The sequence below is a fragment of the Xiphophorus maculatus genome, chromosome 20 (genome assembly GCF_002775205.1).
Source record: "Xiphophorus maculatus strain JP 163 A chromosome 20, X_maculatus-5.0-male, whole genome shotgun sequence".
Taxonomy (NCBI): domain Eukaryota; kingdom Metazoa; phylum Chordata; class Actinopteri; order Cyprinodontiformes; family Poeciliidae; genus Xiphophorus; species Xiphophorus maculatus.
In genome coordinates this window covers 26,867,606-26,894,103 of record NC_036462.1, presented here as the reverse complement: position 1 = coordinate 26,894,103, position 26,498 = coordinate 26,867,606, and the positions used below count along the sequence as shown (strand labels likewise).

General features: G+C 41.7%; 1 protein-coding gene across 2 annotated transcripts in view; it reads left to right on the top strand.

Annotated features, from left to right (window-relative positions):
* The window catches only part of LOC102225617 (cadherin-4-like), a 301,946-nt gene that overhangs the window by 187,196 nt on the left and 88,252 nt on the right, over positions 1-26,498 (top strand). For both annotated transcript variants that reach the window (XM_023325117.1, XM_005800636.3), the window contains exons 4-5: positions 12,390-12,616; positions 22,544-22,726. In XM_023325117.1, the coding sequence (XP_023180885.1) occupies positions 12,390-12,616; positions 22,544-22,726 (410 nt within the window). The remainder of the gene's footprint in view (positions 1-12,389; positions 12,617-22,543; positions 22,727-26,498) is intronic.

Here is a 26,498-nt window from a genome sequence, read left to right as displayed (position 1 = left end):
AACCTTTTGTTTTTGTCAGTTTCAGTTTTGTCTGCCGGACACAAAGTAGAATTTTTACGACCGCATACTCGGTGTCACACAGTGACGTGCTCGGCGGGAAACGTTGCTTTTGTCACAAGATACGTAGACTAACGGTACACTCGACTGTGAAATCTCAACGGTCCGCAGACGGTGGGCGCAGAGTGGTTTCTAGTTTGGCCTCGTCGCTCCATAACTTAAAAACATGGTGGAGTGAGAGGAGAAAACGAGTAAAACATCTTAGGAGGCAATTGTGCTTAAAAGAGAGAAAGTCACGTCACCCGTTTGGGTGTATTTTGGATATTTAAAACCAAATATATTCAGTAATTATCAATATTGACCGAAATGAAATGTTTATATTGTGCTAATCTTTCTGCTGCATGGCCCAACTCTAGTAGAGAGGCTAAGACTCTGGTTTAAACCAAGAGGATGTGGAGCCTACAGTGGCTCACAAATGCTTTAATACCCTTTGACTTCTTTTCACATTTGTATCTTTTCTCGGGTGAATGACCATCACTAAGTGCTGCATTATTGGGAGGTAAAAAAGATGATGATGCATGACTTTTAAAATTTGTTACAAAAAAAAAAAATCTTATATGTACATTTGGACCATTTCCCCCAGGAGATTTCTTTGTTCTGAACTTTTGCATTGTACTTCAGAGTGTATGTTTAGGTCGCAGTGTTGCTAGTTATAAACCCTTCTGCCCCAGTCTTAGCAACACTGCAATCTCTATTAGGACTGACCCGCTTCCTTGTCTTGCTAAATAAAAGCATCTCTGCAGCAAGATCCTGTTGCCGCCATTATTCACAGCAGACATGTTGTGTTCCGGGTGTCAGTTTTCTCCCACGCAGCATTTTCTTTCTGTTGACCAGATGACCAGACCTCCTTCCAGGGCGCCCCGCCTACAAAGCTTTGCTGAAGGTGGGGGGGATTTTATTTTGGTTTCATTTCAGCAAATATTTACACCGGGCACGACTAATAATTCTGTTGACATCTTTTTCCTGCTCATACCTCCCCACTTTTATCAGTAAGCACAGTAGAAACTTTCCTGGCACTACCTCAGGAGGCGTTTATCTCCACTTTTGGGCGTGCAGCCAATCAGCAACAAGGAAATGAACGGCGCATCCGGATCGGCTGCTTTTCAAATGCCAGCCGATGTTGTCAAGTGGGGTTGTTCCTTGGTAGTTCGATTTCCCAGGCTGCATTTTCTTTCAAATATTTGAGATGAGTGCTACTGGTGAATAAAATTCACCAATTTTATTTGAAAAATTGGTGAATTTTCAACCAACTTGGAGGCAAATTCCACAGGAAATCGGTGAATTTGCAAATATTGGACGGCAAACGGGTGGAGTTCACGATATGTTTTGGTTGATTTGTAGTTGTGTTTAATAATTCTCCATGTCAGATGACGACCTAAAGAGAGCTCTGTGAAATGTCGACGCCTGTCTTGTTGTTTTGTAGCCTCGCTCTTCTCTAAACTCCTCTTCTTCCTTCGTCTTCATGATTCTGTTTGTCCACCAATGATCTCTAATATGCCTTCACAGAACATCTGGACGCATGCTGAGTTTAAGTTATAAACTGTCAAACTCTTTCTACATATAAACTGAGGACAGATTGTAAATAATTGCACCACTTTTTTTGGAGGGTTACTATAGTAATGTGTAGTGAGTAGTGAGAGGTTACTGTCTCAGATTTTTGATGTTACTTGTAAAGAATGTAGGAAACAGTGCACCATTTCCCTTCTACTTCGTTGCTATGGGTTTGTTTAACTACTGTTTTAAAATATCAGAGTTTTACATTTTCTACTATTCAAAAGCTAAAATCCCCTCTGTTTTACACCTGTTTATGGAGCTCTTTAGTCCTTCACTTGTTGGATAACTCTCTCTCTCCGTCCGCCTAGCAGTTTTAGTTTACTCATCAGTGGGACCCACGCTCCTGTCTGTCACAGCTTCAGCCTGGCAAAAAATAAAAATAAAAATACAGTTATTTGCAAATTGAGTGGGTGGCGTAGATTTTTCCCTTTGGCTTCATGTTCGCGATGGCATACCAGAGTGAATGTTTACTTAGCACTGAGCCACAAACTGCGATGAGCAGCGTCTCAACAAAGGGAGGCTCCATATGCTCAGTTTGGATCGAGTTAGAAGTTTTACTCATACCTGATTCTCACACTGCTTCTCACGGTTTTTAAACTCATCCCGCTCCCTGTGTGAACTGTCTCGCTTGCTGTGTTTCGCGTGGCACGTTGCTAATGTCTACAAAGGCAACCATCAATGCAGAGCGTCTACTATATGACTGTGATTCTTATGAAAATAACACGTGATGATAATAAACCTTGTTTATTACTTAAAAACGGGACCATTTGATGAGCTGTGCCGGATATAAAATGTAGCCATAAAATAAAATGGAAACTCTTAACACTACGAGTTACTTTATAGTCACACTACACCAACAAACACACCCCTACAGACTTAATCACTGGCACACACACCCGTACCGTTGATGATTATATCTGAGTAGTTTTTAACACATTTTTCAAGTTAAATTTGAAAAATCTCAGAGAGCTGCAGCTCCTCACATCATCAGGCGGTGAAAAGCTGATTGCCTGGTAACAGTATGGCGAAATGGATGGGCGATATTCGTTTGGACTTTCAGAACAAATTGAGCCTTTAATGGCACGCCGGCTCACTTTCACGACGTTTGCTGGAACTCCTGGTAAAGACGTGTAAACGATCATTTTTAAAGCAAATAATTAACGATCGCTTCGTCTATCTTCATCCCACTGGTTTTCTGTGGGGTTTAGATCCGGGGATGGCAATGGAAGAATGTTGATTTGGTGTCTGGTGATCCATTTCTGTCTCCGTTGCGCTGCTAAAAGACCCAGTGACGACTAGTTTATGGTGTTAAATGGTAGAAAACTGGCATTTCAAACTGTGTATGATGCCGTGCCCTGTGACAACGCTCCCAGGGCACATCACAGAGCATCACAGGTCCTCCACCGTACTTAACAGTAGGCATTCGGAGTCCCATCTGAATAAAGCATTTCAGCTCAAGTGAGGTCCCAGTAGCATTTAAAGGACCCTTACATGTGTGGTGGTCAGACTGTTTTTTTTGGTCTCGTTCTAAAATAGCCAGTTAATTATCATGCTATGGATGGTTGCTATGGAGACTCGGTGACCCTTGGGTTTTCTAACAGGACAATTTAAAAAATTTTTTTTTGCTTTGTTGGCAAAATAAATATGGGCTCTCGTCCAGCCTGGTTGCAGGTGGCAAAGGAAATGCAGCTCTGCCTCACGCCATATTTATACCGCAGGAAAACCAAGAGTTGCGAACGACTAATTACAAGATCCTAGAAATATTTGATCACGTTTGAAATGTTGAATGTAAAATTTACAAAATGTGTCAATTGGGTTTTTTTAAAGGGATTTTTAGGGATAGTAATGTGCTGCTGAATTAACGTATTTAAACTTAAAGTTGTATTTTTTTTCCTCCCGCTGCTCCAATAAAAGATCCTTTTATCTTCTGGCTATTCTTCTTCAGACTATAATATAATTTATGTACATGTAGACCCATTCAAAAAAAAATTATATTGTTGAAAAGCCCCTTTATTTTAGGAACTTGGTCACAACCAGCAGATGGATGTTTGAGAGCGTTTATTTTAGATAATTGACGATTTACGAAAACGTGACATTTAAAATTAAAATATTTAATCAAACCAATAAAAATACAGGTTAAAAACAGAAACGTGGGATTGATGAAAAGTGTGTTTAACCCCTGCTTAAAGGTTATTTTCAAAAGGTGCACCTAATCTGGCAAACGAGACTCATCGGGTACCTATAGTATTCTAATTTATTAAATATGACTATCTGAATATCTCCACATCTTTAATCGACCGCCGAAGTTCTAAGTTTTGTGCTGCACGACACTTCTGGGTCACGGAAACTGTCCAAGCTTGTGTCGCGTTGAGTTCTGGCAGGAGCCCAGATAAAGAACCAGAGGAGGATCAGGCTGAATGGCACCAGGACGGAGGAGAAAAGTGAAGGATCTCTGGGAGAGCAGAGAGAGAGGAGGGGAAGAGCAGAGCCGTTCGCTCCTGACAGGTGAACACGCGGTGGGCGGCCCACAGAGGGACGAGGGTGGTCTGCCTTGTGCTGATGCGTGGAGAAGGTTGTGCAGAGTGGCCTGCCATATGCATTATGAACATGTAACGTACCCGTAAAAGCAAAGGCTTGGATTCCTCCTGGGTTTTGTCACTGATCTGCGAGCACAAGGAGACAAAGACTGGAAGCAATTGCATATATTGCGTGCGTGTGTGTGTGTTTGTGCCCCGACACGAGTGGAGCGTCACGGTCGACGGCTGTTTCTGCTCGCCTGCCCTGTTTTTAGCCTGTCTGAGCTGCACCAGCCGCTCTGTTGGACAGCATTTTCTGCGCCGTACAAGTCCAGAGAAGAGCAGCCAAGCAGAATGACATCGGCCTCAGCAGCCCGCCAAACATCTCTGTGGATAGCAGAGTGCAGCAAAAAATATAGAGGACACACACTCGCACAAAAAAAAAAACGCACACACAAAACACATTTGTGTTGAAAGAAGCTTCCAGTGGGAGATGAAGCCAGACACCGAACATGGTAGACTTTTTCTTTCTTTGTTTTTTTGTTTCAGGACAAAGGAATTGAAGACAAGAAAGGTGGCAAACATGGTTAACACACATAGGAGGTTTTTCTTTTCATACTTATTTTAACATGAGCTGAAAGGAATCGAATAGGTGAGATCAGGACACTGGCATGGAGTCCTAACTGAGCTTTCTGCAGCACATTGAGTTGCCTTAAGAGAAAACTAACGAACCAAAAACAGCAGAATTTGGTCACATTGTGTCGGACCAAACTATTGGCTAGTTGAACAAATTCACCAAAACAATTTTATGAAAGCTGAAAAGCTGAGTTCACACATAGATACACCTAATAGATTTATTAATTGTCATATTTCAGCCTGCCGTTGCCAATGGCAACTTGCTCTTACTTTTAATTTGCCGGTAATTGAATCCATCCGCTATCGAAGATTCAAAAGGAAAAATGTTTGATGCTATTTTGTTTAAAGAGAAAAAAGAAGTTGCGCATTTACAGTACTTCACCGGTCAACACGAAACAAAAATGCTTTAAATCTGCTCCAAACTGACAGCTACCATCTGCCCGTCCCTTTCCAGTAATGGATCAGTCTTGTTCAGGGCCACAGGGGAGCAGACAGCTATCCCAGTAGTCAGTAAACACTTAGCCGCTCACTAGTCTCTGTAAAAGTCTGTCGCTTAGCAAAGTTGTGGATATTTGAAAGACGAGCTAAACTAGAGATGCATGCCGAACCCAGATGGAATCGGACAATTTTTACCTTTACCAGACTTGGTCGGAAATGCTGAAATGCCACAAATTATGTCTTTGCTTCATAAATGTTGCCCAACTGGGATTCACTGACATCAGCATTGTTGGGGTGTAGAAGTTGTTTCTGTGGGATCAAGACTCAACGCAGGCCGTTTTCAGTGCTGGTCAGATGCTTAAAAATTATGTCAAAAAATCTGTAAGAAGCTATTTATCAGATGTTGCTGAAGTTTGTTTCGATTTTGGCCTGTCCTGGTAAACTTTTGTGGTTTGGCGTTTTGTACTTTTGCAGGTCTTTAATACATTGTGGTGCTTTTGTTGGTTGCTTCATATCCAAGTTTTTCCGGTACAATAAAAGTCAAAAGGGGGAAAAAAAATAGTTTACCTGATGATGTCGATTTGTAAGTTAAGGACAGGACTCATATTCAGATTGTATTAATCCCAATGTCCAATTCATGTGTAGCTTACCAATGCGATGATTTTATGTGATATTTAAGCTTCACTTTCTGAGGTGGCTTCCAAGAAATATTGCACTTTAACGCGAGATTCCAATTTTTTAGACTGTACCTCTATATCCTTCATCAAAATATTATTCCTAACCCTTGATTATGTGTTTTACCTGAGAATTAGAAGTATCTTAAGTGTTTATTTTTGCTTACATGGCACCAAAGTCTGATGTTGTTTGTGATGTTCCTATATGGTGTATTAATAACTAATGAAATATAAAAAACCTGACAGTGCTTTCTTGTTCTTTTATGTTCAGCGCTTCCGATAAGATAACAAAGTCCTGAAGTTCAAAGCCAGTAATGTCCGATTTGAACATGTATGGTTATCTGACAGAGGAAGAAATGTGGATGTATAGTAGTTTGTGTTGAGAGCTGAGAACGCAGCCTACGGCCAGGTTTTCATTTAATCATTTGAAGTTTGAGTTTTTGTTCATAAGAACAAGCCGTACTTCGCTAACCCACGATGAAATAACTGATTGCTCGCTCTAATGGACAATGGCTGCAAGAAATTTACCATCAGAGGATAAAGAAAAAGGTTTCCGGTACTGACTGTACAGTCAGAGCAGCTCAAAACCTAGCATCCTCTTTGATTACATACAGGTTATAAGAGCATCTTGACTCTTTTTTTTTAAATGAGTCATAATTTTCTCTATGATTTGTGGTCATATTGCTTCAGTTCATTGGCGATGCAGGTTTTTATTTCAGTAGCCTCGAAATCGACTTTAGAAGAATTCGGCCTGCAGCGTTTTTGTTCTTTGACTGCACACTGAGCCCCAATCATCGCCATGCTTCACACTTGCTGTGAGAGTTTCTCCAAACATGATGATCTGCATTTTAGGCAAATCTGTCTACCTCACTTTCATTTCTCCAAAGGACACGAAGAAGTCCTGTCGCTCATTCAGATGCAAATCGAACTCGTGCTGTCGTTATCTTTACAGAGAAGAGAATTGCTGCCTTCAACCCTTCAAATCAAAGAGTACCTGTTAAGTCTTTTTCAAATCGTGCTGCTATCCTTCACATTCATTTTAACTGAGACCTGTCGAGTCTGAGATCTAGCTGTTGGTTATTTTGCGATAACTCCAGGTGTTGCAGAATCCAACCTTTGCTGGGACATTATTCGCTGGAGGACAGAAAGGGAGTGACGTTGCTTCGCTGACACAGATCCCGGTAGGGGCGGGTGGGGCCAGAGCCCAACCTGAAATAGGAGGAGGACAACATGCCAAATAGAGTAATAGAAAATCCATATGTACATCTTGTCATTGAACGCATCGATGCATGTAAACAGCAGCCTATCAAATTGAACAAGCTTGTCTTTTAAGAAATGCCTTTGCTGATAGTCGTGTGACTTGATTCCGCGTTCACATCAATCAGGAGCAGCCAGGTTACAACTTTGTTTGCTAACTAGCTCATATTATTTATTAGAAATGAAAATGAAATGAAAAGACTGACATGACACTGTCATAAACATGACATAACATCTATCATGAACATGAAGGAGTCTTCATGAATGAGTACAACTGTCATCATGAAGTGTCATTTGGTAAATAATGACAATTTTAATGCAAAGTTGCACTGAAAGTTGCATTAAAAGTCCATTAAATGTGTAAACTTTGCATTAAAAGTGTCATTATTTACAGAATGATAATAAATGGCAACAGTTGTAAACATTCATAAAGACTCCTCGTGTTCATAACAGATATTTATGACAGTGTAATGCTAGGCTATCCCCTTCAGATAAAGTGTTATCAAAATAGCTGTTTATATGGCAGTTTATTGAAAGGTGAAAAGTGTCCGACTGGACGTCCAGTCAAAATGATCGTCTCTAGATGGGGCCATAGATACAGTTTGTTGTATCCTCATTACATTTTGCTCATACTTATTCAGTGTAGCATGACTAGGATTAGGGCTAGGGTTAAGAGATAGGATTAGGGTTAGGGTTAAGAGATAGGATTAGGGTTAAGAGATAGGGTTAGGGTGGTTGTGAATTATTTTTCTATCTGTAGAATGATGAGCTTCAAATACAGTGACTCCAAAACATCTTTTTATCCATTTCCAGATTGAATAGCAGCAGTAATTGTTTTCCTAAGGTCACTGTCACTATTCACCCCTCTTGGCATTGTGTCAACACACTTGGTGGCCCAGAGCAACCGGCTTCCAAGCCCTCTTGCTTTTGCAGAGATTGTTGCACTGTTGTCAGTTGGTTAAGCTGCATTTAATTAGCAGTTGTCTCAATCGATCTAAACTCTTTCTTTTTGAAACATATACTTGTTTTTGTTAGCTCTGAAAATGATTCCCACCGTGGTTCATTTGATTTATTTCATTAAACATCTACTGTCTGTTGTGTCTGCCTCCCCCGTCTTCTGCCTTCAACACTCAAGTCTCTTTTGTTCTCAGATACTTTGACACACAAACCTATTTTGCTTCTGTATCAGCTTTCAGATCCCACCACCCGATTAAAATGTGCTTTGTGCTGTGGTTTAATGAGCACGGAGTCATTTGTGACTATATCTCTATACTCAGTCTTACACACATGAAGTTTTGGGTTACAATCTGAGTCCAGAGTGAATTCACACTGGCAGGCGTTGACTGGTAAACTGAGTGTTAACTCGGCTGCCCTTTTAAGAACCAAAGATATTCCACTAACACTATTTTGCACCACTAGTGTCTCAAGGACCGCCCGAGTGTTCCCATGCCAACTGGCACCGCTACAGCGCAAAAGGCAGCCGGTTCAAGTTTAAGCATTAACACTTAGAGTAATACATTCATCTGCTAGGGAAGTACTTTCTCACACTGTCTGTGTGCACCTACACCCAGAAGACACACACACACACACACACACACACACATATTCCTAAGCCACGTTCGTGTCCTTAAGCCTCGCTTCTCCAGCTGCACCACAAGAGACCTGTCTAAGTGTCAACAATTAGCTTGCTCAGTTCAAGCTAATTGAAGTCATTTGCATAATACATGTCCGCCATCACAATTAATCTCTGGACAATGCAAGCAGTTCTGTGTCACACAGCGATCAGGCGTAACATTATGACCACTGACAAGTGAAGCAAATAATACTGATTGTTCCGTCATTGTGGAACCTGTCAGCTGGGGTGAGGCATGTCATGCATCAAGTGGATGTTGTGTCATCAATATTGATATTTTAGAAGTAGGAGAAATGGCCAAGTGTAAAGATTTGAGAGAGTTCACAAAGGGCCACATGACTAAATGAGTGGGTTGGTGCATTTTTTTTGACTGAGGTGATCAATGTTCATAAAAAGTGGTCAGAGGAAGGCACAATGGCGAATCAGCAACAGAGTCATGGGTCTCTCATTGTCATTCTGCCTAACAAACAAGCAAAAGTTTCTCAAATTACTGAGGAGGTTTGTGCCGGATCCGGTAGAAAAGTCTCAGACTTCACAGCGCATCATTGGTTTTGTTGTATAAAGTTGCATAGCTTCACATTGTGGTGCCCAAGCTGACCTTGCTTACCACCAAAGGCTCCAAAGACAGACGTGTCAGCATCAGAACTGAATCACATAGAAAAGAAAGAAGGTGGCCTGATAAATGGAGCATCATGCAGATCAGGCTTAAAACTAATTTAAAGTGAAATTTTCACTGATATATATATATAAAAAAATATATTCAAGCAAATTAAAAAAATCTTAAATGGGAAACTTGAGCAACAACACAAACTATTCATCCTCGAAGAACCAAATTTTTATTTTACTGTCATTTGAATTTGATGCTGCATCACAAACAAGTATCCAGTAACTTTTATTTGAAAGTAGAATTGGAACCCATTTATTAAACTAAGCTACATAAAAGAGGGGTTATTTTATCATGTACTTGTAGTCTGGAAAGCATTGTAAATGATTTACAGATACTTTCTGTATAGAAATCAGGCAGGCACGTTCCATTGAAATATTGTGTATTTAGTTAGGCCCGAGCAACGAAGCGCTGGCGCAGGGTCTATTGAAATCGCATCAATTTCTCCATGTTCTTTGTTTTTTATTTTTTGCGCCACTTTACGCGATCTTTTGGAGGCTTTATCATATTCAAAAACTCACCGAACTTGACCCAAAATTGTCCCCTGAGGAAAATTTTCGGATTCTGGTGGAATGGTCCAGGGACCCCAGTTTGAGTAAGACTGCTGTAAATCATACATGCTTGCTAGGATTGACCTTCGTTAGTCTCTAAAGAGCCCAATAGCTTGAATTTGCAATTCAGTTCGACTGCGCTTGTGCGTCGTCAGGGAGCGCTGCCTAAGATGTCGGTGTGTGTCGCCTGCCGGACGGCTGCGGGGAATGCACAAGAACGTCGGCGGTGGCGAGAGCATGGCGTTGGTGGAACCCCCGCGGTCGCCACGATGCTGGAGGCGCGCTTCGCTGTGAGGGCCTCTATCTCCGCTTTAATTTGAATTGTTTTTGTTTTTGCATTTTTCATAACAGATGCCATTCCTGTGGCCCCTGTTTCAAAAAGTTTGGACACCCCTAATGTAGATCGCTGGGTCGATACGTGTTGCTAATCTGGGGAACAAATGGTGCTGGGGTTCATTGTAGGATGATAGTAAGCTAGCAGAGGCAGTCTGGAGCTTTGGGCAGTGTCCTACTGGCTGGAAAATGTTGGGTCAAGTTTATACGGATGTTTTGGTGATTTTACCTATCTAAGCATTTCTGACCATTTAATTAAAACTGTAATCCCTGGTGACTGGAATTGGTTTAATAGGTTTATACCTAAAAGTAGGCAAATGGTTAAGGGGTGGTTTAAGGAGCAAAAGGTGTTTGGACTCCAACTTACCAATATTTCCGTCTAATAGAGCATCTCTCATTAGATGATCAGGATTGGTTTTGACAGGAAAAGTTGAACCAACACGCTATTGGTAGTCTTATTATGTCTGATCTCTATACTGTCACATCCATTCATTCTCAACCTCAGTTACCGATGTTTGATCCCAAAAACAAAGCGACAATTTCAAACGCCTTCAACAGCCAAAGACACACTGCTTGTCTGCGTGCGTGTGCATTTGTTTGTAGTACCTTGTGGGGAACATTTACCTGAGACATACTACATTGTGAGGACCCACTGTTCCCTGTGAGGACTGAAGCCTGATCCCCACAAGGGGAAACATTTAGGATTAAGGTGTGAATTGAGTTTTGGTTAAGGTTAGGGTTAGGATAAGGGTAAGGTTAAGGCTGTAGAAATTAATGGAAGTCAATGGAAAGTCCCCACAAAGACAGCCACACAAACGTGTGTTTGTGTGTGTGTCTGTTTTGACTTCTTAAAATAAAAATACGGATTGCGAACTCGCGAACAGAGACGGATGCACACATCCTGGGAACTGTATTTACCATCCGTTGCCATTACGCCTGCAATTACTCAGCAGCTGAAAACAAGCGGCCTCGTTTGCGGGATGCTAAGCTGGCTGAGGAGATCCTCGCCTTTATTAGCCTGTTGTTTTTGGAGCTGCCTTCTGACAGGAAGCTGAGCGATAAATTAAATAGATGGCTTGATAAAAAGCTTGCCGTGCAGAATTCTTCACGCCGGATTTTTGAGAAATCACGCTGCCGCGGCTCATAACGGGCAACGAGTTTCCCAGGGTGATTTATGAAATCAATTTGTCTTGTTATCAGCAGCCAGAGTTCGTCAGATAACATCAGAGCGCGTGCATCCACATTTCTTGGGGGTAGAATGAAACAAGGGACAGAATGTGCCTTTTTTTGTTGTTGTTGCTTCGTTTGTTTGTATCAGACATGTTGAAAATACCAATCAGTCATTTGGCACGTCGAAGTCGTGCTGCGAAGCGTGTAAAAAAAGGAATGAAGCAGAGAGTTGATTAAATTCTGTAACAGAACGAAAGGAATTTCTGTCTGAGACGGTCAGCTCTCTCTGGTGCTTTGTGTGCTGCAGTGGCATATTTCTGTGCACCGTCTTCGTCTGCACCTCTCTCCGAGCCGATCACTCATATGTGAAGTGGAAAGGCAGGAAACACCTTTACGTCCAGACATCTGGTTACAGAAATAGCGATTTGTGTGAGCGCGTGCAAACGCGAGATTCCTTACAGCTCCTCTTTCTTTTGGGTCAGTGAAGCAGAACCCTCAGAAATGTCATTCCAGACCTACATGTGCATTGTGCTGTATCTGGTCACTCACCCTAATGTGCTTCTTCACCATCTCTTCATGCTCTCCCAGGGGAGCCGGAAAATAGTATTTTCTACCTCTGGGTCCAACATAGAGGAAAAAAAGGAGTTATATGGGGAAAAAGTATTAGGTTTCTTTCTGTGTTCAGGAGGAGATAAGCAGTCTGTTTTGCCCAAAAACGTCAAAGCGGTGAATCTGAAGTGACAGCAGAAGGGATGAGATATTTCAAGATATGTCTTGATGGATGCGGTTTAATCTTAAGCCTGCCAGATGTGTCAAGGATTTGCGAACACCTTGCGGAGTAAATCTCAGCTCGTCGCCTCTTTCTCATCCTGTACTTCCGCTCCCTCTCTCTGTCTGCCTCTGCAGTGAAGTTTGAGGATTGCCAACACAGCAGAGAGGTGGGCTTTGTCAGCAGCGACCCCAACTTCAGCGTGAGGCCCGATGGGAGTTTGTACACGGAACAGGAGGTGGCCAACCTCTCCGAGCCCGTCCAGTTCATGGTGACGGCGCGGGGACTGCACGACCCGCACATCTGGGAGACCACCGTGAAGCTGGCCCTCGCCGGACATCTTCACCCTCTACCGCTAACAAAGGTACAATGGGCAATGGTTGCATAACTGTTGGCTTGATATTTGTCTGACTGTTGGTGTATTTATAATTTGTTTAGGTGTAAATTGTCTCCTTTTCACAAAGTGACAGATCTACAAGATCCTACAGATCTATGGTCAAAGACGGCTTACAATAATGTTTATTGAACCATGACGGGAAGCACATTGAAGACAACTGAAGATGAGGAATGATCAATCAATCAATCAAGTTTATTTATATAACACAACAAGTCATTTCAGAGTGCTTTACATCATAAAACCACAGAAAATACAAAGTCATAGAACACACAGTGAACAATTGAGGCATTACAATTTGTCAAGTGAGATTACATCAAAATGTTGATAAGATCATTTATTAGTATCCCATAGGAGAAATTTCTCAAAACTACAGCACATCCATAAAAGACAATAGCCATAAAGACATAAAAGCAAAAATTGCATAAAAACACAAATGTCAGATCGGCAGTACAGTTCCCATAACCATTTCCATTCTCATACAATACATCCTCTACATGCTACTCTTGATCACCGTCTGGACCTCCTGTTAGTCTGTGCAGGCCCTGCTAGTCTGCCGTTTCTCAGGCTAATGGAGAGACACTAATTAGTCATTCCTAATGTTTCAAAAACAACTCCAAACAGGTGTCTTTTTAGTCTAGATTTAGACTAAACTGCTTTACGGTTTTCCAGAGGTTTGTTCCAGATTTGTGGTGCGTAGAAGCTGAATGCTGCTTCTCTATGTCTGGTTCTGGGGGATGCAGACCAGAACCAGAACCAGAAGACCCGAGTGGTCTGGAAGGTTGATAACAACAGCAGATCTTTAATGTATTTTGGTGCCAAGCCGTTCAGTGATTTGTAAACCAACTACAGTATTTTAAAGTTTATTCTCTGAATGTAGTAGAGCCAGTGCAGGGACTTTAGAACTAGGGTGATGTCCTCTATCTTCCTGGTTTTAGTGAGAACTCCAGCAGCAGTGTTCTGGATCAAGTCATTGTTGTCATCAAAGAGTCTTGAAAGTCCTTTTGTCAGCATGAGATAGCTTATATTACACAGCAGTGAGTTCAAAACGGTATGCAGTAAACTGAATGTTGCTCTCTGCTCTTAGGAAAGTCACCCTGCTATTTCAAATCTTAAGTCACAATCTTAGAATATATAAATAATTGTGCGGAACGATTGGAGGACAAGTCAAGAAAATCCAAGAAGGACGGTCATGCTTCAATGTAACGGATGCTAGGTGTTATCTAAAGAAGAGTGAGCCGTGACAGTGAATGTGATGCTTTTACAAAAGGATTAGTTCAAAGGTCTAGACTCTCCTACAAACATATTGTTACACCTCTGAATGTTCTACATGTCTTTGAGTTGGGATTTGCTGTCAATAAACTGTCAATAGATGTTACAATATATTTTTTAAAAGATTTAGCATCGTATTTTTTTCTTTTCCTTTTTCCAATCAGAAACACCTGTCGTTTTTTTTAAAAAAAAGAAAAAAGCGGCGTGCACGGTTTGGAGAGCCACCTGACAATTAATTTTCATTCAACACCGTCGTTTCGTCATCTCGTTCCTTTTAAAAACTGGAGCAACAGGTTGCGAGCGTTACCGCGGCTGGCACTCGAAGCTTTTTCTTTCTAATGAGCCAGCAAAGGGTGATTACCGCTCTCTGTTTAAGTCTCCAGCCTTAATTACTTACATTTGATGAAAGCTAAACTTAATTAAATTTGATTGAAAAAATTCTGTAAAGGAGTGTAGATTTGAGGAGCAGACTTGTGTCCCTGATTGGATGCGATTCGTTTTGTGAAGGAACGATGAAAGCATCTTCCTGATTGAGTGCCTAATCAGAAAGTCAAGCCACAGAATACCGATCCCCGTAATAAAAGTTATAAAGGATGAACATGGTGGGGAAAAAATCAATACTACTCCATATTGAAATTTTGCAGAGATTTTCTTTGAATACTTGAGCTTTTTTAAAATTGGACTGTTTCGTCCTTCATTTACACAATCATACTCCATTCTTAAACACTGTAAATGTTCTGAAATGTTTTTTTTGTCGTCTTTTATCTGCAATGAGTTGAACTGCAAGAATATTTCTCATCATTTTTCTGTTCCTGGCCGTAACCCGCAACCACGCTAAGCAAACACAGCCTCAGTTAGAGGCATCTCAATCCCACCAAGCCCTTCGCTGAGTGACAAATCCCTCGTCATTCGATTCCCGGACTACTTGTTGAAAGCCATTGGGCGAAATGTTCCCTCATGTTTCTAATCATGACAAAAAGCCCGGCCGGGACTCGTGTAACTAAAGCAGTCGCAGAGAGAGAGAGGATTATAATTCTGCCCACTCCTGCGGGCGCAATAATGGAGACTGGGAAATAATTGACATTGATTGAGCTAATGTTCCACTCTGGTAGAGTCTGCAAAGACCAGGTGATGTAGTTTCACTGTATAATTATGTTTCACACATTGCGGAGCAAGAGAAAGATTCAATAATTGAGAGAGGTTGGGGGGAGAGAAAGGTGTTGTTTTTGATGACATCAATAGCTGAAAATGAGTTTGTGCATGTGTGCAGCATCAGTTGTTTTCGCCGCCGTGGTGTTTACGTGTTCTCACGTCGCTTTCAACAGATTATTTTTTGGGGTTAGTAGCTAAAATAAGGTTTTACTACAAATTTGCTTATAAAAGTGATAATATGATATTACAGGGAATAACTTTATCTTTATCTTTGATTTTACGAGGGCAGACATGAAGCTTTGATTACAAACCAATGTTTCTGTATTACCTTATTTGGCATTCAGACATTACTTCTTCAGATTTGGGATGACTTGGTTTGCTCTTACACTTAGCTCTGTAAATAAACTCGCTTTTGCCCCATAATGTACGTTTCTCTTGCTGTGCATGTTTTGCTGTGCAGCAGCAGTGAGAGGAAACTAATTTGCTTTTAATAACCGGCTCGATATCTCCCAGTTCTGTTTCAGAAGCAGAAATTAGCATACTTTGAATGTGTACCACTGGGTAATTTTTTTTTAGCATTTAATTTTCCAGCATTTGAAGTGTGGAGCATCTTTGGCTGGAAGCCCTTTGCGCTGCGTTTATGTACTCAGGCTATCACATCTCGCGCAGGTAGGTTCCCCTCGTGGAGAGCTCTCCAACTCGGGCTGATTTCATGGCTCGGCTGTTTGCCGTCTCCACCAGATCAGAGCCCACTTTGGTTATGCACCAATGAATCTGGAGTCCGCCGGTTTGCCCGCACAGGTTTTAGTGCTCATCTAATTAGCATTTTCCACTGCGCTCCACCCAAGCAGCCTCTCCTGCTTGGGGTAGATTACGACAACGGTTGTCGGGCTGGAACGTGGGACCCCGGGGTCTGTTGGTCATCGGAAATGGAGCAGAAGCAAAAGTGCTTTGAACGCTGAACTTTTAGATTGCGTTTAGAGTCTACAATGGAAAGCGGAGGGTCTCGACAGGAAAACAGTATCAACAACTTCAATATATATATTATTTTTTCTGTCACAGTTTGATTTCAGTGTTGGAAACTTTTTATTTTTTTTCCCCCTCGTTTTGGTTTTTACTAAAGGACCTCACGGGAGAACGTTCTTCTTACTGAAGACTTTCACTGTGATCGGATTCAGCTAAGGGATCTTCAGTAGTAAAAAAGCATAAAAGCAGACATGCCGAACAGAGAATTGGCAGGGAGAACACGTTTATTGTGTTGCTATGCCTGTTTGTCAGACAGATAACCTCCAGATGTCTGCTCCGGGGCTCTGGGCGCACAGGCCCTACGACTGCCACGCAGCAACAGTGTGCAGGGATGCCTGGGAACTGAGAGATGGCAGCTGGCTCTTCATGCCTTTAGGGTTCAAGGGCCCCCAGCAAGCCGAGGAGACACACACACACGCGCACTGTATCCAGTACCATGTATGCAAGCACGTGCACTTTCAATCAGGGACACATTCATACAGATACACCCATGAATTATTTTTACACAATCAGACCTTTAAGCATATGCCTGCATCAAGGGCATCTCAGGAGATTTCCCACATGAGCACCCAAGAATGACTGACTGACTTAACACATGCAAAAACACTCATTCATTCATCTTGTACATATGTTCTTAAATGTCACTTATTAAGGCACAACTGAAGATATGTCCAGTTTTATTTTTTATTTGTGGTAATTTAGTGCAATTGGGAAGAAGGTAGACTTAAGTACTTTTAAATGTGACATGGTGGTTGGTAACAGATGTGTTGGGAGTATTTCAGAAAATGCTGGCCTACTGGGAATTTCAATGAACCAATCATCTTTTGTAGCTAAAGAAATCATTTTCAAAAGATACCAGTAATGGAACCGCACCTAAAACAATAATTGTTACTACCCAGATATGTGGGGCATCATCTGAAGTAGAAGAGCTACAGCTGCAAAAGACCACACTGGGGGCCTTTTCTGTCAAAATGTTCCACCTTGCATCCTTCAGGTGAACCTATCTATCAGAAATAGATAGGTAGTAGGTAAATGTGTTTTATTATTTTCTACCCTATTGAATCAGACTGCTCCGACCCATTCTATATTGTATGAATTAAAGAAGCATATAACTTCATGCATATCTCAAGATATGAAGGGCATTATAAATAAAGTCTATTGTTATTATTGTTAAAAAAATACAAAAGTGTGAACATTCACTTATTATCTCATCGTTCTTCACTAGTAGCAAAACAGTGTCAGTGCCTGGTTCTTAACATTATGAAAGCTATCTATCAGTTGACTTAGTACAAAATCATTGGAACAACATCCCTGGGACTCATACGAGTCACTAAAACATAACCTGGATCAGCTCCAGGAGCCAGTTATGAATAGGAGGACAGGAGGCCTGCAGGTCTGCTCAGTCTGATTAACCCACAGAAGGAAGAGGGACGAGACATTCTGTGAGAATCCAGTCGAATCGTCAACAATAATCCAGCTAAGAGATTCTCTGTTATGTTCTTCACAAATATGGATCTAATTTCCATAGAGGTGGACAGTGGGTTTGGTGTTAACCTCTCAAAAATGCAAGTGAGTTGGTGGGAGGCTTAGTGTGTAAAAGAGAAAAAGTGAGGGGACTGGAGGGAAGCGGTGCAGCATCTCACACAAAAGCAGCTACGAACAGAAAACCGAAGTTACTATTTACAGTGCTCTCTCAAACTGGACTCTTATCAGATTCCCTAACATAGGGTCAAAGTTTGGTAAAAAAACAAACAAACAAACAACAACAACATGAAAAGCATGAAGCCATCCACGGATTTGGTTTTAAACTTCGTTCTGATTATTGGTGGTGACCATGTCCATCCCTTCATCACCACCCGTGTTCTGTTGGATTCTTCCATCAGAATAGAGCTCGATGTCACAAAGTTGAAATCACATCAAACTGGTATGTTGAACATGATAGTTGTCCTCCAACAGGCCTCCCCAGTCACCAGATCTCATTCCATTAGAGCACTTTGTGATGAGGCGGAACAGGAGATTCCCATTATGGATACGCAGCTAACAAATCTATGACAACTGTGTGATGCTATCATGTAAATGTGGAACATTTCTGAGCCCCTGGAGAAAGTGTGCCATAAAGAATTAAGATGGTTCTGGAGGCACAAGAGGTTCCAAACTGGTGTTGGCTATTTGAACCTTACAAACTTCCCTGTGAGTGTATGTGAAGGAAAACAAGCCAAAAGATATCCCATATTGGATAGGCACACGTTGTTGTTTTCCAGAAGCTTACTGAGAGTGTACTTCCTGTGTTGTTCCCTCTTCTCTGTAATTCTGCTTCTGTCTCAATGCCAGCAGCATTTCATCTGCCATGCTGTTTGAAAGTCACAGTCGCATGCAGCCACTATGCAGATATCATCCACTAGCAAGACTTCCATCCAACGACAGCTTTTCTCTTGACTCCTATCGCTCTGGCTGACTGTCTCCCTTCTTCATTTCTTCATTTCTTTTAAAGGAACGTTGAGGCTTGACTAATGAAATATTTCAACCCCGTTATCATCCGCTTTTCATCAGCTGGTGGATTGTTGTATGGGAGAGGCTGGTCGTTCATTGTATTTTCCCACTGATGGCTGGGAGGGGAGATATGAAGTTTATCTCAGGAGCTGTTTACTGGGACGGGCGTAGATGGAAAAAGAACCGAGCCGTGCCACATCGTATATGTCACTGGACTCCAAGTACGCTCACATAAACTGTCACAGATCGTTTTTTATCCACATTAAACTAAACATTCGCTTTTTTGTTGGTTTTTTTTTTTTTATACGAGGATTGGCAAAGCTGAAAGTGCCTTGCAAAAAGAATTTGGACCAATTATTCGCATTTTGTAACGTAACCATTACAAGCTGCAATGCATTCACTGGGTTTTTATGGGATAGACAAATACATAGTAGTGGATAATTGAAAATAAAAGGACAAGAAATTATGCATTTAATTTTTTTTCTTTTTGCAAATAAAAATCTAAGAAGTCTGGTGTGCACTTGTATACAGCTTTCACAGATCAGCTATCAAGAGTAAGCTTAAATAATTATGGGATTTAAAAAAATAAATGCCCAACATTTTGAGAACAATATAACACTTTACACTGGTGTATTATTGTGTGTTGCTTTTTTTTTCCCCCCATTTTTTTCTCTGAAGAGTTTTTGCTGCGCTAGTGGCTCGTATTTTTTGTGACAGTAGGCAGACAGGAAAGAGGGGGGCAGACATGCAGCAAAGGTCGCCGGGAGTCGATCCCGCGATGTTCGCGTCGAGGACTAAGGCCTCCAAACGTGGGGCGTGCTAACCCCCTGCGCCACCACAGCACGCCCCAGTGTGTTGATTTTTCACATAAAACCCACCTAGTAAATATTGAATTATAAGGTTATGACATCACAAAATGTGAATATTTCCATTGTCCAACATCTACGTGGCACAAATTCCCAGATAAAAACTAATTCGATCAGCGACTGTCTGCCTCACCTGGACCAGTATCTACTCAGGTAAGAGTAGCGATAGTTCATATTACTAAAGTAAAAGCAAAAAGTACAGTGCAGTAAAGATATCCCTACAAGTTCCTTTTTACTTAAAAAGTCACTTAAGAAAACACTTTTCAGCTGTCTTGATGCTAACAGCGGACGTAGCATGCAGCTCTGCGCAGCAGCTTGTCTCCATCGCTGTCCGACAGGTGTAAAGCTTACATGGGCATGTTGTGTTTAAAGGTGACTTGGAAAAAACACGCTGCAACATTTAAGCTACGAATTAAACAAGCAGTTCCCAAACTTTTCCATGCCACGGCCCCCAGTAACAGCGCTAGCTATAGAGAAAACGCTACAAAATATATCAAGAAACATCTGCTTTTCGAATATTTTTTCTCATTCTTACTCTCTTGTCAGTAATTATCACATCCGTTTAGCATGGATAATTAAAATCCTTTCTTTTGATATTAGTTAGCCGTGCTATACTAGCTTGTGAAGCAAAGCTTCTTGATAAATTTGACTGGCAGCCAATCAGAAAGATGAGCATGACAAATAATATTCAATAAACTATTTTTAACTTATGCTTTATAATTATTGAAAAATAAATCTGATGTTATAAATATTGAACAAAATGTTCTGATTAAATGTTACTACTTCTTTTTTTTCACTTTTTTCACTCATGTTTTACGTGGCCCTCCTAGTGCCAATGGTGGCCTCTTTACCCCACTTTGAAAAACACTGTCAATGGATTATACCGTTGTACCAGCTGACAAAAGTGCAGCGGACCGAGGGCACCAATACAGGAAGTGCAGGAGCCCCTGTGTCAAACCGAGATAGGAATAATAGAAAGCTGGCCACTCTGAGGTTAAAAAAAAAGCTTTCCGCCCAGGTGGGAATGGCTGACACTGTCCAAAATGTCTGCCCATGCCGGCGGGGTTTGCTAAGCCCCCCAACATGCAACGAGTGAAGACGAAAGATGGAAAAACATTCACCTCTGTTGCCTGAGCGTATAGCTTCCGGCCGGCCTCCGTCACAGGCACAGCAAGTGCGCTCTGATAGGCTGGACCGTTGGCCCCGGGTTTGCATTTCAGAGACGCGGCCGCGTTGCTGCTCGTGCGCTCAGCAGCCCGCCAGGCTGCGCCGCGTGCGGTCCAGGTGGGATTAGCAGGAGGATTTCCACTGTGCTTCAGGTGACAGCGACACACTGCTGCCGAGCGCGTGTGCGCGTGTGTGTTTGTACGTGGGGGGGTGCAGACTCAACAATAGGATTAGGTGGATTACAGCAATACAGCCATATTACACATGACGATAGCATAAAGGATCGGGGTGGAAAAAAAAAAAACGGCTTTCCGCACCCTTCTAACCCTTATTTCACGAGGCAAACTGAGTAAGAGCCCAATCTTCCCTCTGCAGCTATAGCCGGAGGGCATCACAGAGGAGGGGCCGTGGGGATTGTTTATCCGTCCATACGTTCCTACATGAGAGCTGAACACTGGGAGATTTTCAAAAGCCTCAAACATAAGCTGGGAATAACAACAACAACAAAAAAAGCAAAAGCTTCGTGGTCTGAAACACCAAAACAATATTAAGGCTTTCAACACAATTTGAAGAAAACTGTTTTCATCTTGGGATGATTACAAAACTGCAGGGTACTTCTCTCATTATCAGACAGATGTTTCTCTTGTATCTGTTTCATGCCAAGAAAGGCTTATGTGAGGTATGTGTGTGGGGGATACCTCATTTGTTTCAGTCTTCAGCGGGGACAAACAGGAAAGACAGAGATGAAGGAAACGTTAAATTAAAAACGTCCCTGCGGGGATGTAAACAAAGCACGCACATCCATGCACGGTGTAGTCTGGAGGAATACTCACCGTCTCAGGTAGGAGTCGTGGGGCTTCGGGCAGGTTCAGGTTTCCTGCTTGGGGTTTCGAAACAAGCAGTGTGGCATTATTTTAAAGGATTTGTGTCTTTTAACCCTGTTTCTTCTCCACCGCACACCTTTTAGTGCATCACAAAGTGGCAGTCGGGCGCCATTTTGACTGGTTACGTCGACTCTCAACCCCATTAGTTTGAAACTGTTCGATGCAAGTTTGCGTTACCAGTCGTACAAAATGTACTTTTGAGCGACTCAGTGCCACTTTGAATCTACATCGAGTACGCTCAGACCTCCATGGAGTGTATGTGGGAGTCTCGAATGTTCATAGATTTTATTTTTGCATACTTTGGTTGTAACAAGTGTTTTGTACTACTCTGTTTCATGATCTTGAGCCAATTTGTCAATTTTCCTCTGATCTCCACTCAAGTGCTGCTGCACCCTTATCTTCTCTCTCTTTTGGACAAGTGGTTGTAGAATCCCAGATTGTCAGCAGTTTTATGAAAACGCAGAGTTAATTCACTCTTTGTGGTATCAAGCATCTAAACTAATGAACCTTAAAAAGTGTCCTAGTATAAAGAACACTTAACAGATTTTTATTACATGTTGGATGTAATTCAGCAATATGAGCCAGGTGTGTTGGAGGCAATGGCTCGTTTAAAACTCACAGGACATTGGTCAGATACCTGGAGAAAATTTCCAAACCCAACATTCAGCCTTCCTGTTATCTGCTGGAAGTCTTGCTCTCTCTTGCTCCCTCGCAGCCTGAACGAATCACAGGCTTCACTTTTTAATAATACATCCGAAACTGTTACATCTTTCTTTTTCTTATTCTTCTTTTTAACCACTTATTTTTTACACACTTTGAATCTTTTCTTTTGTACTTAGTAACAACTTTTACACCAAAGAGTGTTGTTGTTAGCACTACCTCGTAGCTCTAATCATAAAGGGATCTCATTATTGACTTTCTGACCAGCCAAATTCCCCTCAGGACCGATCAGCCGTCATGATATTTCTTTTATTTTATTTTTTATTTTTTGTTGCTGCATCTCAAGATTCACAGCGCACTTTCCCTTTTTCTCTTTTCAGATCGGCTTTGAAGAAATGCTGTCACGGGTGTGGGAGTCCCAACCCAGGGTTATCAAGTTCTCTCGAAGACATCAGAGAGGTTCCTCTGCGAACAGCTTGAGGCGGCAGAAGAGAGACTGGGTCATCCCACCTATCAACGTTCCTGAAAACGGCCGAGGACCTTTCCCAAACATGCTTGTCAGGGTGAGTGACAGTGTGATTTTAGCAAACAGGACTTTGTCTTCGGAAAACTTCTGCGCGCCGTCGGATCACAGAGAAAATCCGATTCGAACACGCACTCTGAAACGTCTTTGATTTTAAAGGAGTTATTCAGGTCTATGGGAAGAATAGAACATGAAAAACTGATGCCTTTGTATCATATCTTCATTCACCACGAGGCCAAGAGACACAATTTTACTGGTATTTTCTACTTGCCTTGCATGGGAGGTACAGGGAAAACACTGCACTTTACTCAGATTTACATCATAATACCAAATGATTTGTATTCTGGGCCTTGGGGCATCAACAGACAAGGAGACGGGAAAAAAAAAAAATCTATGCTTGGAAGGCAGACAAATACCCACTTGATGCTTGGTCTCAGAGCTGCAGACCTGAGGATTACTGAAGAGTGGGAATTCTGTGCTTGTTAAAACAGCTGGCAAACCGTTTCTTTTTAATTTTTTATCATGAACTAAGTGTCTATTTTTCCCATGTAATAGCGGAAGAAGAAAGCTTTCATTAAAGCGCAGCATCCTGCTGAAGATCCCCGAAAATCCCAGTAAACTCTTTCTGCCATTGTGTGCAAGGTCTCCAGACAATTTCACAGCTTGATTTGGATTTCCACATTTGTTCCTTTAAACATGATTCTTCTGCAGGCCTTCAAAAAAAAAAGTCTTTTTGCATCAAAAGAGATAAAAAAAAAAACAACCCAACTTTTATTCTCCTGTTTTTTCAAACATGTCTTGTATTTTATAACGGATTAAATTTCTTGAATGAATATTAAGACCTCTTCGATTTTCTTTTCTATCTTTTTTTAAATTTTTTTTACAAGAGTTAGACTTAGTGGCCTTTTTTTGAGCAGTAAATTGAGAGGGGGGGAAACACGCAGCAAATGGTCTCAGACCAGGAATTGAACCCTTGACAGCAATGACTCGATGACTCTAGCCACTCCTCCTGGTCCATGTGCTCTATCAACTGAGCCAACCCGGACTCGGTTAGTCTTTGCTGAAAATAGTTACTGTTGTGAGGCTTTTTCAACAGTGGAGATTAATTTTGAGGCTGAATTTTTAAGCGGCTCAGCTTTGCAATCCTATTCGTAATCATCATTAAGATGACAGAAAGTGAAAACCATGACGCGGTTGTCAAGGCACAGGAGCTGTTAGTCCAGTGTGACGTCTAAGTAGGCATGTTTACATGGACGTACGTAATCAGAATTGATAAGTTAAATAAATGCTCCAATAGGAATATTCAGTAATACTTTATTTGAAGTGGTGTGCATTATACTGATATGACACAGTCATAAACATGACATAACACCTGTTATGAGCATGAATAAGTCTTCATTAATGTTTATGACTGTTGTCACAAAGTATCATTCGGTAACTAATGACACTTTTAAAGCAAATTTTACACTTTTAATGGACTTTAACTGTAGGTCTTATTGGAAATTCGCATTAAAAGTTTCATTATTTACCAATTAATACAAAGTTGACACTTTTAGTGCAACTTTTAAAGCAACTTTGTATTAAAAGTGTCAATAGTCCTAAACATCAATAAAGACTTCTTCATGTTCATGACACGTGTCATGTCAGCATTATGGACACCCCCTTCAAATAAAAGTGTTACCGAATATTCTGATTGAATTTGTAATAAATTTGTAATCTGAATGAGGGGGTTGTTTTATGAAAATGCACATCATGTTGGGACTAATTAGTTTTGCACCCATATAAAATGATACATTTGTATTATTCAGTCAGAACACATTTTAAACCGATCATAGCTAATATGAATAATACGTTGTTTTCTTTCTCTAGGGACTCCATTGTCCACCAAAAGCTAAACAATTAGGAATGTAAGATTACCTGGTAATTGTAGATTCATTGCGGGTGGTAAAGGATTCATGTACAGCTGTCTTGTAAATATCTTGTCTAGTGTTTTGATTCACTCCTGACTTGTCCAGGGTGTAGCCATGTTTCTCAATCCCAACCCTAGACACCCCGATCAAGATCCAATGGGTCTAGCGTCCATCTTGGACTTACTCAGTCGCCACAGACCGAGGAAACCAGCTGAGTATGTTTGTGCTTGCTGACATTGTATAGTACGCCTTCATAAGGACAGATATTTGAACCAAAAAAAGCACTTTTGATATTTGTATGACTGCACAGTCATTGGTGAAAAGAGGAAACAGAGGGGGCTTAGGTAGCATCCTTGGGGTGTACCAGTGTAGAGTTGCAGCGCAGAGTATGTATTTATGATCCTTAACCCCCGGTGGTCTGGCTGTTGAGTGTTAAAGGTAAACAGGATTTGATGTTAACATGAGACGTATATAGTTATAGTACTTGTTGCATTGCCAAGATGTTCTCGCTTGTTCCATGGCTGCTCTTATAAGCTAGCATCATATAATTAATATCTCAAAGAGAGGTGGTTTTTAAGCAATCAATGTGCAAGGACATATTTTCTTGTAGTACTACCAAACATTTCCCATTTCCACCTCTAAAAACGCTCCTTGGTTTAGAAAAGGGTAATTTTCATTTCACCAAGACTGCTTTTAGGCGAAAGCGTGACCTTGCTTCTGAAAAGGATGTCTTTGAAACTTAAAGAACTCAATTATACACAACCGCAGAGCAAAAGTTGGAAAAAAAAAAATAGATCAAATTTAAACTCAACAGGCATCAGACAAATGCCGAGTTATATCCAGTGGCTGTGAGGTGTGGAGAAAATCTCCAAATTAATTTCTCATGGAGGTGTCACAATTTTTTTTAGCTCTTTGCTCTCACTGCTCTAATCGCTGCACACTCTCTGCCTCTTATCAGTCACCCACACAGACAGGCGGCTTCTTGGAGACATTTTTGACACACACAAAAATAGGAGCACACACACACACACACACAGTCCTTTACGCCCATTTGTACTCCATGGCTTACACTCCGGGATTACGGAAAATCGCCTTTCACCAATGCGACGGCAAGTGAGCAGATTTTCCACCAGTGCATGAACACTCTCTCCCTTGCACGCATAGACACACACGTACTCACGCGCACACGCCATCATGCCATGCAGTGTCACGGGAGGTGCAAAATTGTCGCGCCCTGCTGGAGAAGTGGAGCCTCTTTCATCCCCTTTTTTTCGTGTCGGGTGTCTGATGGTTGGATTAAGCTGCAGGTGACTACCTTTATACGTGCGGGCCGTGTCGCCGTTGAGGTCGGGTTGGTTTGAATGTGGGTCTGTAACTCTATCAAGCCGGCTGTCCTGTAGCGGCGCCTCAGCCTGTAGCCGTGCAGCACGGGGGGAGATGAGTCTGTTGCTCTGCAAATTTGTCTGCTCCCAGGTCTTCCTGCCACACAACTCTGCGGTTTGTCGCGGCGTGAAGGCGAGCAGCAGAGGGAGATTCTGAGCTTTAGAACGGCGATCCTCAGAAGAAGTGAGGCTTTAAAGTCTGAACCTGAACCTGAAGACATACCAGCTCCCCCCGTGTTAGAATGTAAATGGGATGTATGTGTAGTTCTCGAGTGAAGCTTCATAAACAGGAAGATCAGATGTAAAAGTATTCATACTTCTTGGACTTCTTCACATTTTGTCACTCTGCAGGCACTAACTTGACTGCTATGATTTCTTTTACCGTATTTTCCGCACTGCAGGGCACACTGGATTATAAGGCACATTAAGCGAAACAAAACAGTCGGATAAGTCAGTCAGTCAAAGCACAGTATGCATTACTCTGCGACGCTCCTGACTACGGTGGCCGTAATGTTACTAA